Genomic DNA, 19,244 nt, shown 5'->3' with positions numbered 1-19,244 from the left:
ATTGCCTCAGATTTCTCAGAGCCTCACACTCACTTTTTCCAATTTCTCTTTTAGGTCCCACAATGAAACTGAGACGGCTCACCGTCCTGGAGAAGTACAGAGACACCATCGATTCCTTTTACCAAGAGAAAAAAAAGTAAGCAGGGCTTCCTTCCTCCTCCTGACGCCGACAAGCCTCCTGGAGAGTTCTGATCCACGTCCTCTTCAGTTTGGGCATGGGGACTTCTGGCAGGTCTATTAGGTCTCGTCAGGTATGGCACCAGCATCAACATTTGCCAGGTCTCATGCCAATAGCGGAGAATTCCGAGAAGCTTCGCATGTCATAGTTGTAATTCTACGTATTGCTTTTTGTTCAGGTAACAGGAGACCAGCTCTCCTTCCAGAACTGAAGGGCTGACACTTTTTGGTCTTAGTTCCAGGTAGATTTTATGGGCTCATTGAGCAGGCCCGCCAGCCGCAGGCTGTGTGGGGGAGGGCGGGGAAGTCGGTTTGTGTTACCGTGTGTGCTGCAGGGAAAGCGGACGCTATAACTCACTCACTTACTCTGGAATCTGCTGGACGCTGCCAACCTGTCACTCCATTCCCAGGCTCTCCTCCCCGCACTCGCCCACTGACTTGATGCTTCATAGAATTGCTGCTGCCTGTTTGTATTTAATGTGATTTGGACATTAAACTTTTTAACAGAACTGTCAACAAGTACGTAATTTTTTTCTGTCAGCTGAGCAGAAGAGACCAGTCGAGACAGCGGTGGGTATTAACCCACAGGACCGTGTGCAACAGGCATGACTAACCACTAGCGCCTGGAACAAGCAGAGGCACCAGCCGTCACTCAGATCACCTGAAGCAAAGCAGCCATTCCTAGTATAAGCTGAGCCAGTGACCTAAGGCATCTAATGGGAAAAGGCAGAGAAAGCCCACATTTTAGTCGGTTTGGGAATTCTTTATTAGTGTGAACCTAAGAATAATTTGCACAATCCAATAAAACAGAAGCAGCAGCAGCTTAAACAGAGTGAAATACACGTAAAATTGTTAAGCCTGGTTACAAGCCTAAAAAAGCACTCAGACACGGACATCTGTTAAGAAATCCCTGTGACCTGGATACATTATGCAAAGCCACAGGTTTGCTTTATTACACGAAGGGCAAGGGACAACCTGAGTTGCCTTTGGTTTGGGGCCAAAGGGTAACTGTTCAGGAAAATAGTGACTCGGAGTCTGAAGATGAAGAAAAATCATGCTGGGGGAGGGCAGGGTGCCTGAAGGTCAAAGGCTGTGAGCCCAAGCCCTATGCTGCAGAGCTCTGTGAACTAGCTCAGCTGAGCTTGCTGTCTCTTACTAATAGTGCTCTAGGAAAGGGAGAGGGGCAGTCACTGTAACAAAATTCATAGTGTGGCCAGACGTTTTAGCAGGATCACTTTTAGCAGTTGACATGCATGCTGCAGAAGTGTGGCCGCAGACAGTGGTCAGCTGCCGTGTCTGACTTGGCAGTCCAGGGGCTCAAAGGCTGTTACCCATGATGCTTAACATGTATCGTGAAGAGGACGTATGGCCCTTTACTTCATGGAAAGTTCAAGAACTGTAAATCTCAAGGTAACAAAATAAACAAAATGCATTTGTGTCTTTGAAGTCAATATATTACCTACATCTTATTAACAAAAGTTACATCTCTTAATTTTCTTTGATCTGAAGTCTTTATTCATACTCAGTAATTCATATAAAGGACAAATCTGTGTTAGTTTTCTACATCATACAGAAATACATCATTGTCACTGTTGTTGATGTGAACTTAGGAAATTTCTCTTGTACCCATTTATTAATAAGAATGTCATCTTGTGCTATTATGTCAGTATTCTGTTTTAATTCTATTACATTTTTCATAAACTAAGGAAAACTTTCTCTTTAAAAAGTTAGATGTTTTCTCTTAATTCTGTATCATATTTACAGCTGAGGAAAAACTGTTTTAACTAACGTGTAAAATGGTTAACATGGCAAATGATACGGTCCACTTAGAGTTTACAAAAAATGTATACCAAACAGACATTAATAAATAAAACATGCACTTGGAAAAGTCCTTTGAAAGCAGACTTAAGGACATCACCTGCATCCTTTGAACCGACTTTATTAATATGCACGATCTAGAAATGTACTCTGTCAGGAAACATGGAAACCAAGTGCACACAGAATGGGACGTGTTCTCATACAAGTTTACATGGTGTCATTTGGAGTGACTGATGCGAATACCATCTGTAGAAACCTTAATCTAAATCTTTCACTCGATGACAGATTTCTTCTGTGAAGTCTGAGCATTTTGAATTGCCTCCCAAATCTTTTGTTAAGTTCTGAGGAAAGGAAAAAGGAAAAGTAAAAATGTATCATATTAAACCAAAGCAAGGTTTTTTTGTTTAAAGCACCTGGTGAGATAACCAGCTGAGCAAGTTACCTGTCTGCTCTCTTTCATTTAGTTCACTGCACCTCACCCCATCGACCTACCCAGGAGGGCGGGAGTCTTGCTGTCCATGGCAGATGCCAAGATGTTTGATTATGGACATTTAATATCTAAACAAGGCAATCATATATCCCTTGGAGAATTTATTTATTTATTTATTTATTTTAATGACTTCCTTTTATTCATTTTAGAGAGTTAAGAGGAGCAGGAAGCATCAACTCCTATATGTGCCTTGGCCAGGCAAGCCCAGGGTTTTGAACCAGCAACCTCAGTGTTCCCAGGTCAACACTTTATCCACTGCGCCACCACAGGTCAGGCTTTTTTATTTTTTAATTTATTGATTTTAGAGAGAGGAAGGGAAAGAGAGGGAGAGAGAGAAAGAGAGAAACATTGATTTGTTGTTCCACTTATTTATACATTACTGGTTGACTCCCTTATGTGCCCTGAATGGGGATTAAACCTGCAGCCTTGGCATACTGGGACAACGTTCTAACCGAATTACCCGGCCAGGGCCCCTTGGGGAATTTCTAAAGTTTAAAAAACTTAAGACATATTTTGATCTGTTTTTGGATGCTGGGAAACAAATACTAAGGTAATATTTAAATCACTAAGTCTCAAATTCCCTTTTTTAAACAAGAAATTCTCCCATACAGGCCCTGGCCGGTTGGCTCAGTGGTAGAGCGTCAGCCTGGTGTGCAGAAGTCCTGGGTTCAATTCCCGGCCAGGGCACACAGGAGAAGCGCCCATCTGCTTCTCCACCCCTCCCCCTCTCCTTCCTCTCTGTCTCTCTCTTCCCCTCCCGCAGCCGAGGCTCCACTGGAGCAGAGATGGCCCAGGTGCTGGGGATGGCTCCTTGGCCTCTGCCCCAGGCGCTAGAGTGGCTCTGGTCGCAACAGAGCGACGCCCCAGAGGGGCAGAGCATTGCCCCCTGGTGGGCAGAGCGTCGCCCCCTGGTGGGCGTGCCGGGTGGATCCCGGTCGGGCGCATGCAGGAGTCTGTCTCTCCCCGTTTCTGGCTTCAGAAAAATACAGAAAAAAAAAAAAAAAAAAAAGAAATTCTCCCATACAGCCACTCTGTTTTCTACCAGGAAACATTTCTTTTTTTTTTTTCTTTTCCAAAGCTGGAAACGGGGAGTCAGTCAGACAGACTCCCGCATGTGCCCGACTGGGATCCACCCAGCACGCCCACCAGGGGGCGATGCTCTGCCCCTCTGGAGCGTCGCTCTGTTGCATCCAGAGCCATCCTAGCGCCTGAGGCAGAGGCCACAGAGCCATCCTCAGCGCCCGGGCCATCTTTGCTCCAATGGAGCCTCAGCTGTAGGAGAGGAAGAGAGAGAGACAAAGAGGAAGGAGAGGGGGAGGGGTGGAGAAGCAGATGGGCGCTTCTCCTGTGTGCCCTGGCCAGGAATTGAACCCGGGACTCCCGCACGCCAGGCTGATGCTCTACCACTGAGCCAACCGGCCAGGGCCGAAATCATATCTTTAATCCCAAACAGACCTCATATTTCTCTTGTACTTCTGCATCCTACATAATTAAAAGGGCCTACTGTGTAATTTGGCACTTCTCTTCTGGGCTCTATAGGTTAAATTCACAAATATAACATCAGAATAAAAACCAATCGAAATCACATGCCCTTCAATGGAACTGTCAGGCTGTTAAAAACAGCTTGGGTTTCTTGTATTTTAGCTGCAAGAAAGTAATTTCAAATTAAAGAATTTTTTAAAAAGGAGTAAACCTTGAAAACATTATGCTAGCCCTGGCTGGGTAGTTCGGTTGGTTAGAACATCATCCTGATGTACAGAAGTTGCCAGTTCAAACCCCAGTGAGGGCACACAGAGAAACAGATAGGTATTTCTGTCTGTTTCTCTCTTTCTCCCTTCCTCTAAAATAAATAAATAAATAAAAAAAACTTAAAAAAAGAAAACATTGTGCTAAGTGAAATAAACCAGACACAAAATGACAAATATACAATTCCACTTAGATGAGAAGTCAGAGTCTTAGAGACGGAAAGGAGGAGTGTGGGTACCAACAGCTGGGGGAAGGGGAGTCTGCGTTCAGTGGGGAAGGAGTTCCAGTTTAGAAAAGGAGGTTCTGGAGATGGATGGTGGTGATGGTTGCACAATATGAAATACGTAATAGCACTGAAGTATACACTTCAAAATGGTAAAATTTGTATTATGTGTACTTTACCACAATTTAAAGAAAAAAGAGACCCCAGATTATGGATCAGCCTTTAAAGCCCAGCCCGTGAAGCCATCACCTCCTCCATTCTCTTCCCACTTTCTGAGTAATCCATCGCACCCCTTCTTGGGCCACAGGTGCTTATGGAAACAGTGAAGCTGGTTGGGCAAGAGCTAGACTGGGTGCAAACCTCAGCCCTGGCATTTGGAGCTATGAGACCTTAGACAAATTACTTCATCTCTCTCTGTGCTTCAGTTTCCTCAGCTGTATAATGGAATTCATTATAGAATCTACCTCACAGAATAGTAAAGAGGATCTGCTGAGATGACATGTACAAAGAACGTAAAATGTAAGTATTTGATATATTGGCTATCATTAATACCTCTGTTTCTGATGCACGTGGCACAATATATAACACCACTGTGTCACAGACACACCTGTGTCTCCATCAACCACCAGAACTAGAGCTCCTTGAGGCCCCAAGGTCTCCTCTTAGTCTTCAGTTTGCTGTACTCTTCACACCTTAAAATGTACACAATAGTCTGACCAGGCGGTGGCGCAGTGGATAGAGCATCGGACTGGGATGCCGAGGACCCAGGTTCAAGACCCCGAGGTCGCCGGCTTGAGCGCAGGCTCATCTGGTTTGAGCAAAGCTCACCAGCTTGGACCCAAGGTCGCTGGCTCGAGCAAGGGGTTACTCGGTCTGCTGTAGCCCCACGGTCAAGGCACATATAAGAAAGCAATCAATGAACAACCAAGGTGTCGCAACAAAAAATTAATGATTGATGCTTCTCATCTCTCTCTGTTCCTGTTTGTCCCTATCTATCCCTCTCTCTGACTCTCTCTCTCTCTGTCTCTGAAAAAAAAAAAAAATGTACACAATAGGTTTCTGCTGGGAGAATAAAACTGCGTAGAAAAAGTAATGGTTTTGGCCAAGCTCACATCACCAACAATGAACACCTGTGTCTGAGCTGGCTCTGACTCCTAAAGCTCTGTTTTTCTACAGCTCACTCAGTGCTTCTCAGCCCTTTTCTGGTGAAACACCTAGACCGTCCCCCCTTCAGGAAATGCACATGTGTGCGCACACACCTTGAGTTCACTCGCCCCCCACCCCCCCAAGGAGAAAGCCTGTTCAGCATCAGTCCTTCGGGGATGTTGAGCACCACCATGTGCTCCCTCCCAGAAAAAGCACGTGGAAGACATGCATTTTACGGTACAAGGATGATGGCATTACATTACCTTCCCACCCTTAATCGTAGCAAAGCAGGCAGCCTCGATCCGCGCAGCGTGATCAAACAGCCCCATGTGGCGCAGCATCATCACCGCGCTGAGCAGCAGGGCTGTGGGGTTGGCCATGTCCATGCCAGCGATGTCCGGGGCCGTCCCGTGAACCTGCCTCGGGAAATGCGGCACTGTCAGGGGGACTCAGGCTAGCATACCTCCTCCAGGAAGCTGGGCCCTCAGTCATCTTTTCTCACCAGTAGAGACAGTTACTGAACAGCGGCTGCGCCCAGTTCATCAGACACAGGTCTAGAAATAAAGCCGCACAAAAATAAAGGGCGGAAGTAATTTTTTTTTCTATATTGCAATAGGACGGACAAACCATCTTTTCCTTTCAACTTTTGATAAAATATTTTAACTAAGGAAAGAAAAAATATGGACACAAAACAAACAACAGGAACATAAACCAAGCTTATATAAAAAACCTCAACAAAACATTTTCTTTCAACAATTAGAAAAACTCAAAAGTTCAAACATCCTGGTTTCTCACACCATTCTGACCTGAATTATGCTTTGGGTATAAGTAGGGTTCTTACCGATTCGAAGATTGCGACTCCGTTGGCGCCAATGTTGCCACTTGGTGTCACACCAAGACCTCCAATCAGTCCCGCACACAGGTCACTGGAGGCAAAAAGAATGTCAGGGATAGGCGCTTGCCAGTTTGCTCAGTGGCTAGTGTCAGCCTGGCATATGGATGTTCCAGGTTCAATTCCTGGTCAGGGCACAGAGAAGAGGCCACCTGCTTCTCTCCCTCGCCCTCTTCCCCTTCTGTCCCTCTTCTCCCACAGTCAGTGGCTTGATTAATTCAAGCGTCAGCCGTGGGCACTGAGGTTAGCTCAAATAGTCCAAGCATGTCAGCCTCAGTTGCTAAAAATAGCTTGGTTGATTAAAGCAGGGCCCCAGAAGAGGGTTGGCGGGTGGATCTCACTCTGGGCACACGTGGGAGTCTTTCTCATTAACTCCCCTCCTCTCACTTAAAAAAGAATGTCAGGGGTATTGGTTTGAAAAACAAAACACCTTGCCAAGCACCCAGATATTAATTTTTATTGTTGTTTCAGTTATTTATGCATTCATTGATTGATTCTTGCTATGTGCCCTGACCAGGGATTGAACCCACAACCTTGGCATATCAGGACAACATTCTAACCAACTGAGCTACCTGGCCAGGGCAACTTCAATTTTAAATAGCATCCTCCACTGAAAGGAACCAGGACTCCATGGAGAAGTGGCTGATTCCAGGACTACAGCTAAGAAGATTCAGGATGAGCCTGGAGCATGTGACTGTGCCAGAAAGCAAATGACAGCTCAAAGGGCCAAGTCAGGACAACATAAGCATCAAATGAATGATGGTGATGGATATAACCACTGAATAAAAGAAATGAGTCCTAACTGATTGATCTAGATACATATGAGACAAGGAAAAGCTTATCCCAACAGAATACCAACTAATGACTGTAAGAAGGCAGAGGTGGATTAAGGTCAGTTGAAGCCCTGGGTGTAGAAGAAAATAATGAGCCTCTTGTCATTAGAAAAAAGTGTAGGCCCTGGCCGGTTGGCTCAGCGGTAGAGCGTCGGCCTGGCGTGCAGGAGTCCCGGGTTTGATTCCCGGCCAGGGCACACAGGAGAAGCGCCCATCTGCTTCTCCACCCCTCCCCCTCTCCTTCCTCTCTGTCTCTCTCTTCCCCTCCCGCAGCCAAGGCTCCATTGGAGCAAAGATGGCCCGGGCGCTGGGGATGGCTCCTTGGCCTCTGCCTCAGGCACTAGAATGGCTCTGGATGCAACAGAGTGATGCCCCAGAGGGGCAGAACATCGCCCCCTGGTGGGTATGCCGGGTAGATCCCTGTCGGGCGCATGCAGGAGTCTTATCTGACTGCCTCCCCGTTTCCAGCTTCGGAAAAATGAAAAAAAAAAAAAAAAAGGAAAAAGTGTAAAGTTGGGGTTTTGTGGGGCCCTTCAGAAGTTGGGGCCCAGGGTGTGCACCCTCGTTAAATCTGCCTCTGTAAGAAGGAATGATGGACTCAGAAAATCACCATTTGGCTAACATCATAAGTATGAGTGTGTACAGAGAGGAAGAAATACAGTAAATTTGGTAAAATGTTAACATCTGGGAAATGTGGATGCCGAGTACATAGGAATTCTGTGTACCATTCTTACAACTTTTTTAAGTCTGAAATTATGTCAAAAGTTATAAAATTCTCTAAAAATGACCACCCACCTACGTAGAGAGTCAGAAAACATTGAAGTCAATCAACCAGCCAACCAATAAAACATCTGAAGAATGTGAAGCAGGAACTCATGAGCAAGGAGCAAGAGCCCAGAGCTGATAAGGCACATAAAAGAAGGAACAATCCTCTAACATGTATTCACTGATACCACCACCTAAATTGTTACAGCTGAACTCACATCTTTCAGCAGACACAATTTATTTTTTGGCATTTATAAATAAACTATAGGCAAAAAGGCTGCAATCAGACTTACCTCAAAATGTCTCCATACAAATTTGGCATAACAAGAACATCAAATTGGGATGGATCTTGGACCATCTACAAGAAACGCATTTGTGCATTTAGCAATCAAAACTGCACAGCACATGGACACACAACACACCACAGAAAGGAGAAGATAAGTATGAAGATACTTACATTCAAACATACTGTATCAAGGTACATCTCATTAAATTTAATATCTTTACAGTTTTCTGCAACTTCTCTGCATTTTTGCAGAAAAAGCCCATCTGACATTCGCCTGTATTTAATCAAATAGAAATCATTGAAAGCAAAAATTTGTAGAAAGAAAAGCATCAAATCACAAAAGTAAAATAAATTCAAGAAAGTAAGTTCCAGAAGCCAATATGTATAATTTCAATTACAGTAAAATTATTTTTTAGGTATCAGTGTTATCCAGCAAGAATTAAGAAAGATCTATTAATAAGAAAATGCTAAAATTGTTTTAAAAGGTTAACTATTTAAATGGTTTTACTATTTTACATGCTCAACACTTTTCTTGGGGGAAAGCAGGTGAGGAAACCTGTTTCTTTATACATTCACAGATGGCCTTTAATAGACCGGGACTGAATAACACACCCAACAGTATTAGCACTATGAGAGCTATTTTAAGCCCCCGAGCATGTAGCATTCTCAGAAACACTCTTGCTATGCCGCTTCTGCCGTGGTTCCAGACTCTACAGCTTCCTTCTCTGATATGTCTCAGTCCCTCCTTAAACTTCCAGAGCCTGAATTCCTGCCCCCCCGACACTAGATCTGCTCTAATCATTCACCCAGTGAGGCACACAAAATAGGAGATCACGACATAAGAGAAGCATGTGACCCTCTCACCAGTTACAGGTTATTTTTCAGAGACATCAGGAAGCAGTGAGCAAGCTGGACAGAAGAATGGAAAGCCCCATCATTGCTCCCCCCACAGAGCAAGACAGGGTGCTGGCCCCGCAGGGACTCACATGATGTTGGCTTTGTGCACAGCAGTGACGTTGCTCCGATGATTGTTCCGGGCGTACTCAAAGGCGAACTCTGCAATGCGCCTGCTTGCCTCCTCGGTGATGAGCTTGATACTCTGCACAACTCCGTCCACAATCTGAAAGACAAAGCCCTGCGTTGCTGGAAAGGGTGTGGCAACATCTCGGCACTAGACAGCTGCTGTGTGTCAATAGTATCATTAGTGGCACGCTAACACAGTGCCAGCAACCATGGCTAGCATCATGTATATGCTACACCAGGGGGGTTAATGTTGACTCAGTCCTCTGAGGTAGGTGCTAGAAGCCCCAGTGCACAGAAGTGGAAAACTGAGGTGCAGAGATAGTCTCCAGCCCAAGAACATCCTCACCAAGTCAGGATTCAAAGTTCAAAGAGAGGGCACGTTCCTAGGCCCATGCCATTCCCTGGCTTCTATGTGAGGACTGTTGGCCAGACACCCAGGACTAAGACAAATGCCCACACCTCACAGAGGTCAAAGGGAACTGGCTCCGGGAGATATTTTCACTGGGAATCTGAACAACTGCCAAAGCACTTGGGAAACCACCCAGCTAAGAATAACAAGTCTCTGAAATGAACATACCACATGCTCAATTCCACTGTACTCCCCTTCTGTGTTTTCGCGAATGGTGACAATGTTTACATCGTTGTAAGGGGTTTTATAGCCTTCGATTGAGACACATGGTCGGACATTTGCATAAAGGTCAAAAGTCTTACGCAGCAATAAATTCATGGATGGGTGACCAGCTGCTATTGGAGTCTTTAAAGGGCCTGTAATAGAGAACAACCAGATGAGAAAAGCATCTTCTCTTCTTTATAAACACAAGTTCATAATGTTTACTTGAAATTCCAATTTTTTGGTTTCAATTTACCAAAGTATTTAGGGCCTTTACCTTGGATGTCAAGTGGCTGTACAACATGTTAACATACATGCTTTATGAACCAAGGGACACTTTCACAAAAGAGCAAGTCACTTCAAAGGAAAAACAGGTGCTGTTTCTTAAGTCAGATGTTCTCTTTCTTGTGGGTAAGTCCACCCTGGCTGGTCAGCCTCAGGCAAACATTCGCACCCACTCCCACTGTCACCCACTGACCCACTGACCCACTTGGGCTGCCTTGCACGTGTGTTCTGCCTCTGACTTTACCTGCCCCTCAGACTCAGATGAAGGAAGGAACTCTCCTCAAGGAAGATTTCTGGAACATTAACTGAGCACCCACTGACTGAGGACCAAGAGTGACACGGTCTAATCCTCACCACCACCCTATGAAGTATCAACTCTGTAACTGTCACTTAAAGTGGATGAAAACAACCCAAAATTCTTTTTGAAAACCAAAAATAAGAAATTTGTGCAAACCTCACAGGCAGTAAGTAACAGAGATGAGATTTAAACTTGATCTGTCTGGATTTAAAGCCTATCTCATACTAGGGTTTTGAAAACACAGCATCTTACTATGGGTAAGTAGCTTCATTAGAAACTAGCTTTATTTAGCTTAAATGAATAAACTTCTAAAAATATAGCAGCCTATAACAGAAATCAGCATCATGTCCATTTCACAGCTACCTTTCAGACCCATCTTGTTTTTGTCCATGGACTCTTTGGCTTCTGGAGGGATCATCCACTTTCCTCCTGGTCCTTGAATGGCAGTGACATTCCTCTCCTCCCACTGAATGGGGGCCTGGATGGCACAACATAGAGCACATGAAGGGGAAAGACTGAACATGAGTGACATTCACATCACAATTATCAACAAATTCTTCACTGTTGGATGCGACTAGTGAAAACACACACAATAAAGATCTAGAAAGTTCCTGACATGCAAGAAAAGATGTCATTCTCTACCTTGTCCAGAGGGACTCTCCACATCACCCCTGTCCAGTCATACTCCTAGCTGCCAACTGCCCACTTCAGTCATTCACAACTCTTTAATGTGGCTATAATTGGAATATCATTAGGAATGGAGAAATATGGTTCACAAAAATGTTACATAGAACTGATATATTGATGAACCTGGAAAACACTATGCTAAGTGAAATAAGCCAGTCATAAAAGACTATATATTATAAGATTCTATTCATATGAAACATACAGAGACAAAATCTGTGGAGGGATAGGGTGAGAGACAGGGAATGGAAATGACTTCTAATGAATATGAGGTTTCTTTTTGGGAGATGAAAATGTTCTAAAGTTAGATCATGGTGAAGGTTGCACAACTCTGTGGATATACTGAAAATCATTGAATTGTACAATTTAAATTTTTTTTAATTTATTTATTCATTTTAGAAAGGAGAGAGAGGCCCTGGCCGGTTGGCTCAGTGGTAGAGCGTCGGCTTGGCGTGCAGAAGTCCCGGGTTCGATTCCCGGCCAGGGCACACAGGAGAAGCGCCCGTTTGCTTCATCCCTCCCCCTCCTTCCTCTCTGCCTCTCTCTTCCCCTCCCGCAGCCAAGGCTCCATTGGAGCAGAGATGGCCCGGGCCCTGGCTCCTTGGCCCCTGCCCCAGGCGCTAGAGTGGCTCTAGTCGCAACAGAGCGACGCCCCGGAGGGGCAGAGCATCGCCCCCTGGTGGGCAGAGCATCGCCCCTGGTGGGCGTGCCGGGTGGATCCTGGTCGGGCACATGCGGGAGTCTGTCTGACTGTCTCTCCCCATTTCCAGCTTCAGAAAAATACAAAAAAAAAAAAAAAAGGAGAGAGAGAGAGGACAGAGGAGAGAGACACAGAGAGAAGGGGGGAGGAGCAGGAAGCATCAACTCCCATATGTGCCTTGACCAGGCAAGCCCAGGGTTTCGAACCGACGACCTCAGCATTTCCAGGTCGACGCTTTATCCACTGTGCCACCACAGGTCAGTGAACTGTACAATTTAAATGGGTGAATTGTTCACTGTGAATTATTTTTCAGTAAGCTTTTTTTAAAAAGCAAGATATATTGCATAACCTATGAAGGCAACAGTTTCAAGACATAAACCACAACATCATCCTTTCTTTCCACCCACATCCTTCAATGTGTACACCCACGATTGACAGCCAGCACACTGAGTGTATACTAGGAGTAAGAGCAGAGTAAGACATGCTCTTCACTGACAAGGAACTTACAACTCAGGAAACAATCATATTTCAGTTCACCTAGAAATGTGCAAGCATCATTTCCTCTGCAGGAGTTTTAATTAGAAGCTCATGTAGAAAAAGAATATGTACAGGCCTTGGCCAGGTAGCTCAGTTAATTAGAGTGTCATATTAATACATCAAGGTTGTGGGTTCAATATCCAGTCAGGGCACATACAAGAATCAACCAATGAATGCATAAATAAGTGGAACAAGATATCGATGTCTTTCTCTCTCTATCTCCCACTTCCTCTCTAAAATCAATAGATAAAAGTGAAAAAGAGGCCTTGACCAGTTGGCCCAGTGGTAGAGCGTTGGGCCTGGTGCGTGGATGTCCTGGGTTCAATTCCTGGTCAGGGCACCCAAGAGAAGTGACCATCTGCTTCTCCACCCCTCTCCATCTCGCTTCTCTCTCTCTCTCTCCCCCCCTCCTGCAGCCATGGCTCGATTGGAGTAAGCTGGCCCCTGGGCGCTGAGGATGGCTTCATGGCCTCTGCCTCAAGCACTAAGAACTCAGTTGCTGAGCAATGGAGCAAGGCCCCAGATGGTCAGAGCATCGCCCCCCTAGTGGGCTTGCCGGGTAGATCCCAGTTGGGGCACATACAGAAGTCTCTGCCTCCCCTCCTCTTACTGAATTTAAAAAAAAAAAGGTAAAAAGGAAAGAAAAACAATGTATGTATAGTTTAAATAAAGTACATTTCTTGACTTACAGTTGTTGGTATCATAAAAACCACTGATTTAATCTTATACATTATATCACCAAGCAGCTATAAATAGCAGTAATAAAGCATCATGTCAAAGTCCAAGTTTCCTAAATTCCCAAAAGGATTTTAAAATATCCACCAGTATTAAAGGCTAAGCTGTTAGAATAATAATACCTCACACTTGATAATACCACAGCAGAAATTCTTTTAAATCTTTCAGAATCTCCTATATAGTGTTATATTCTCTTGGGCAGAAAAGCTGAAGGCAGTAGACAGGTGACCTGGCAGGGCTGGAAGACCTTACGCCCAGGCAGGGTTCAGAGATCCACGAATAACTCGGTACTACTGCCTTGACTGCTTTCCACAGAACCAATGCCACTGCAGTGGCTTAAAACACCAAGAGTGACAGCAGTGGACACCAGTGTTTAAGTTAAAATTGTGAAGATTAACGACAGAGTGTATCTACTTCATACAAATGCAAACAATTCATCCTAAGAGTTCAGAGACTAAAAAAGTTTTCTACAGATTACTGTTAAAGGTATTTTTGAAGTCCACTTACTTTGGCAGCATCAAAAATCTTCATAACTGAAGCTGAAATTTCTGGGCCAATACCATCTCCTGGAATTAAAGTTACTGTCTGAACCTGAATATAAGAAATCATCAAAGAAGACAATAAGAATTGATTTTTGAAGGTTTAAAAAAGAATATCATTGACAAAAAAATCCATTTTATGTGTGTTGGCGGGGTGTGTCTCAAGAAGACCCAAATACTGTAAAGAAAAACACACCTCCCTCCCCAGGACTCATCAAAAGAGGCAAGTTTCAAGAGACTCCACAATTCTTTTATTTTTCTTTCTTTCTTTTTTCCAAGCGAGAGGAGGGGAGATAGTGAGACAGACTCCTATATGTGCCTCGACTGGGATCTACCCAACAACCCGTCTAGCGCCTATGATCAAATCAACCGATGCTCAAATCAATGAGCACCCGAGGCTAATGCTCAGACCAACTGAGCTATCCTCAGCACCAGGGTCACACTTGAACCAATCAAGCCACTGGCTGAGGGAGAAGAGGGAGAGGGGAGGGGAGAGAGGGAAAGGAAAAGAAGGAAACGAGAAGCAGATGGTCACTTCTCCTGTGTGCCCTGACTGGGAATCAAACCTGGGAGCTCCATATGCCAGGCTCTATCCACTGAGCAACCGGCCAAGGCTCAGACTCCGCAAGTCTACTCTTTATCTGAGCTAAGAGGTTGTAGAAAAAATTCAAGTAGTACACTTTAGATAAAACAAAAATAAATTAAACTCCTAAGTAGATTTCCTAATTGATATTTCTTTTCAGACAAGCTCCAAAGGGACCCATTAATTCAAGTCTGTTAAAGTAAAGAGAACAAAACAATTCAATAATATTCTCACTAAAAATGAAAGGGCTTCTCCTGAAGGCAAGTGCTTTCCTCTCCACTGGGGTCCTGGAAAGTTTAGTTTCTCACACAACCTGTTCAGTCTCATGAAACACTTTCCAACACACCTCCAAAATACCACTGAAGTCTGTTTTGTCAGAGAAGACATTTCACATTAAGAGAGGGTCTTCATTTGTTTCGGTGCCTCTATAAAACTGGCTCCTTAATGACAAATGTAATTGAAATAAACTCAGCAAAGTTTACTTGTAACCAATAATAGTTCATATGATTATACTTGCAAAGTCTCAGTTATACTTAGAGTGACAATTTATTTCAAAGGCTTCAAGCAAGATGAAGCCAGCACTTCAAACGTAAAAATAAAAATATATAAAGAGAAATGATTAGAAGATTTAAATTGGTTAAGATAATATTCACAGTTGGCTCAACAGATAGAGCCAACATCCAGCGTATGGACATTCAGGTTCGATTCCCGGTCAGAGTACACAAGAGAAGCGACCATTTGCTTCTCTCTCTCCCTCTCCCCCCTTCTCTCTCTCTTCCCCTCCTGCAGCCAGTGGCTTGACTGGTCTAAGCAGGGGCCCCAGGCACTGAGAGTAGCTCGGTTGGTCCCAATGTCAGCCTTAGGTGCTAAAAATAGCTCAATTAATGCCAGCATTGGCCCCAGACAGGGGTTGCTGGATAGATCTCAGTCTGGATGCATGCAGGAGTCTGTCTCACTATCTCTCCTCTTTTCACTTTAAAAAAAAAAAGAAAGGATAATACTCAGACCCTCTCTCCACTTAGGAAGTATTCATCATTATCTGGGGACTTTCTCTACCTGTAGGTTTGGCTCAGACAAGGTCCCCGGCCTTTTCTAGTTCCAGCTGCCTGTGCTACTTTCTTTTAAATCACTGATTCAAGTTTCCCTGATCTTTTGCCTTCCAGTGATGTTCCCTGAGCAGCTGGACTAATTAAATTTTTCTGTACAACTAAAGAAATTTTCTAAAAAATTAGTTTCTCTTCGTATTTCTTTCAAAAATATTCCCCTCCACAACCAGGCTAATACTTAAAAAAAAAAGGATAGTATGGGCCCTGGCCGGTTGGCTCAGTGGTAGAGCGTCAGCCTGGCATGCAGGAGTCCCGGGTTCGATTCCCGGCCAGGGCACACAGGAGAAGCGCCCATCTGCTTCTCCACCCCTCCCCCTCTCCTTCCTCTCTGTCTCTCTCTTCCCTTCCTGCAGCCAAGGCTCCATTGGAGCAAAGTTGGCCCGGAAACTGAGGATGGCTCCATGGCCTCTGCCTCAGGAGCTAGAATGGCCCTGGTTACAACAGAGTAATGCCCCAGATGGGCAGAGCATTGCCCCCTGGTGGGCATGCCGGGTGGATCCTGGTCAGGCGCATGCGGGAGTCTGTCTGACTGCCTCCCCGTTTCCAACTACAGAAAAATACAAAAAAAAAAAAAAAAAGGATAGTATGAAAATTAAGTCACAGCAGAGAGCAATGATCATCTCATTCATTAGCTTTCAGAAATGCATTTGAAATGCTTGCTTCACTGTCATTAAGCTTGAAATGCAGCCATACTGTGCATCTTTGCATGAGCAGAGCCCAGGACCTCTGGCTTCTTCCTATTCTTCCAACATATTGTGATGAATGTCATCAGGCCACCAAAAATACGTCCTTTATTCCACAGTACAGAAAGTGGGGGAAAAACATATACTATGGGTCTTGCAAATGCCTCATAGAATAAGATGTGACATGGGAGCATAGGAATTATGAAGTCCAAACCAGATTCTGTAAGAAAGCTAAAATAAAAGCATACAGGAAGTCACTGATCCAAAATCTTAGAATGCTTTAAAAATGTGGTATCAGCTTTTAAAGCACAGAACTCTAATGCTGGGAATTCTTTAAAAACACACACACACACACACATACACACACACACACACATTTTTTTTAATTTACTCATTTTAGAGAGGGGAAAGAGAGAGAGAGAGAGAGAAAGAGAAAGAGAAAGAGAAAGAGAAGGGTGGAAGAGCAGGAAGCACCAATTCCAATATGTGCCTTGACTAGGCAAGCCTGGGGTTTTGAACTGGCAACCTCAGCATTCCAGGTCAACACTTTATCCACTGTACCACCACAGGTCAAACTAATGCTGGGAATTCTAAAAACAGCAGATTTCATGAGAACTAGATGATACACTAACATGATAGTCTATAAGGATTGCATAAGGAAAGCATAAGCCTACAGGATTTACAGATTTTTGAGGCATTCCTATTTGGTGACCAATCTACTGTTTTTAGAGAAGCTCAAAAAATAAAAATGCAAAGCAGGTTTGAAGCTTCTCAACAATTTTTTCTCAACTTATATTAGTTTTGAAAAAAACTATCTTAGCAAAATGAGATTGTGAAATAAAGTAACAGGCTCAAGGGAAATTTCTATTTTTAACAAGGCTCCTTCCAGATCTTAATGTGACAGGCTTACATAGCTAGGTGTAATATAATTCTTTTAAATGTGATCTAATAGATTTATAAATGTTAGCCAATCATTTTAAATAAATGGAGATAAAGGGCGACATAATGTGTTAGAGCATCTTTCTTGAGAAACTTCTAAAAGGAAAAAAAGACGTAATTATACTCACACCACCAGCAAAACCTCTGGTCACCTGTTTTGGGTTGTAGAATGCGCTCAGTAGCCGAGAGACCTATATTAATATCAACAAAGAAATGTCATGCACAGAATTAAAACCACATGCATTAAGAGGCAGAGATAAAACCATTTCTGATGGTTGCTAATGCTGCAAGTTTGCAGAGATATTTGGGAACTTCTGAGGAGTATTTTCTCATATATTAGCTCAATGTGGCAATCTACCTCAGATCCAAAAACCTCAATATTCAGATTACCTTTTGCTTTGAGAACTTAAATACTATATACTATAAAGTCAATTTTATCAACATAAGCTGTCAAAATATGTTGAAGGCAGAATGAAACTGTATTTTTTTCAGTTCAAACATTGGATTTTCCTCAAATGATCCGTCTTTGAGGCGCTTTCTGCTCCAATCCCAAAAGGGAATAAATGTCCCCACAGAGGACAAATGACTGTCAAAGGTTACATGGGGAGTCCATGTCAGAGAACCTTGTCTTCTGATTCCACAACCCAATATGCTCTCAATATGTTTTTTGGGTTTTTTTCTTGTAGACCACACTAAAGACAAAATAAATTGACTAACACATTATCAATGGTGCTGCTTTAGTCCCTTTGCTTTGGTTCCTTGTCTGAAGGCTTCTACCACAGTTGAATTAGGTGTTAAATGTAATCTCAGTGACTAAGGGATTGAATTCTGTTTAGACAGTGACACAGAAGTTGCTTCACCTTATGGACCAAATATGACATAACAATTACCATCACACACAAATCCAGGTCTAAAGAGGTAACAAGCAGAACCCAGTTACTAAATAAAACCATTATTGATGTCCAAGAATTATGTTTTGTTTGATGATTGCAAAATAAGTTTGTGATAGCTAGGAAAGTTTCAGGCATGTGTTCCTTCTACAGGAACAAGGTGTTTTCACATTAATTTAAGCCTCAAACAACTCTGTGAGGCAAGTATAGATATTTTACAGATGGACATATTAAGGCTCAGTGATGTTAAGTAATTTGTTCAGGGTCACACAGCCAATCAGTAGCAAAACCAGGATTTACACCTAAGACACCTATATTCCAGTGTAGAACTTTTTTCACCAAGTAACATTGCATGTGGATCTCACTTTAAACTCCAAACAAATGAGAAAGAGTATCAAATTCTACAGAAAAAAAAATTTTTTTTTTACATAGATTTCTAGGGGACTGTTCTTGACCACCAGAAGACCTGAAGGGCTGTTTTTTTCCTGTGCCTATAATCTGTGGTGGGACTAAGCTGGGAACACACCAGACGCCTGGGTTCCTGTCGCGGTGTGACACCGACTTCCTTCGTGACCTTGAGAACGACCTCTTCAGGCGCAGATGAGGGCCACCCAGGAACCAAGAAGCTGCAGTGTCTGAGCCCTGCCCAGCCCTGGCATCCAAGCTGTCAGGAGCACAGAAACTCTCCAGACGCAGATTCTCAACAAAAAAGTGGAGGCCCTTCTGGTTTTCTCTACGAGCGTCCGGGTGGCAATTCTAAGATGTAGGGTGCCCGTCTCCTTCGGAGGTACAGAGCCTCAGGGGCAGATTGGGGAGAGCTACAGGGGAACTGGCAGGAAGCGGCCTGGGGTCCCTACGGAATCTCGCCTGCCCAGTGCCCACAGCCCGCGAGGTGACCCTGCCCTGCCGAGCAGACACGAGGAGGTCCGGCCATCAGCGCAGAGGGGGCCTTGCCTCGGGCCGTCCGGCTTGGCGTGGGCCTGGGCTCTGGCCTGGGGTACCGCTGGGAGCAGGTCCGCACCCCTCCCTCGACCTTGACGTAATCCCCCCCAGCGTGGCGCTTCCGGCTCAGGCTTCCTACGCGCTATACGCGGGCCACCGAGCCGCCTCCGCTTCAGATCGACCAGATCCACGCTCCCGCTCCGCGCTCACCTTGGACATCCACGCGGGCCCTGCCATCGCGTCTCCTCTCACCGCGGCGACAGAGCGGCTCCAGTGCGCAGTAGCGCAACCCCACTGCGAGGCACGCCCACTGG

General features: G+C 44.4%; 2 protein-coding genes across 4 annotated transcripts in view; one reads left to right on the top strand and one right to left on the bottom strand.

Moving 5' to 3' along the window:
- Window positions 1-1,938, top strand: part of ACSBG1 (acyl-CoA synthetase bubblegum family member 1) — a 37,940-nt gene extending 36,002 nt beyond the window's left edge. For all 3 annotated transcript variants that reach the window (XM_066354795.1, XM_066354794.1, XM_066354793.1), the window contains one exon: window positions 55-1,938. In XM_066354795.1, coding sequence (XP_066210892.1) covers window positions 55-140 — 86 coding nt within the window. In that variant the 3' untranslated portion in view covers window positions 141-1,938. The remainder of the gene's footprint in view (window positions 1-54) is intronic.
- IDH3A (isocitrate dehydrogenase (NAD(+)) 3 catalytic subunit alpha) lies at window positions 938-19,229 on the bottom strand. Its single transcript, XM_066354802.1, has 11 exons — window positions 19,141-19,229; window positions 17,227-17,289; window positions 13,756-13,839; window positions 10,956-11,070; window positions 9,977-10,164; window positions 9,363-9,496; window positions 8,548-8,650; window positions 8,384-8,448; window positions 6,442-6,526; window positions 5,864-6,016; window positions 938-2,336 (listed from the first exon to the last, which is right to left on the bottom strand). The coding sequence occupies exons 1-11, from the start codon at window positions 19,165-19,167 to the stop codon at window positions 2,253-2,255; spliced, it is 1,101 nt and encodes a 366-aa protein (XP_066210899.1). The 5' UTR covers window positions 19,168-19,229; the 3' UTR covers window positions 938-2,252.
- Window positions 19,230-19,244: the final 15 nt, after the last annotated feature.

This window comes from Saccopteryx leptura, chromosome 13, assembly GCF_036850995.1.
Source record: "Saccopteryx leptura isolate mSacLep1 chromosome 13, mSacLep1_pri_phased_curated, whole genome shotgun sequence".
Taxonomy (NCBI): domain Eukaryota; kingdom Metazoa; phylum Chordata; class Mammalia; order Chiroptera; family Emballonuridae; genus Saccopteryx; species Saccopteryx leptura.
The sequence above is the reverse complement of the archived record's forward strand: the minus strand, read 5'-3'. Positions and strand labels throughout refer to the sequence as shown.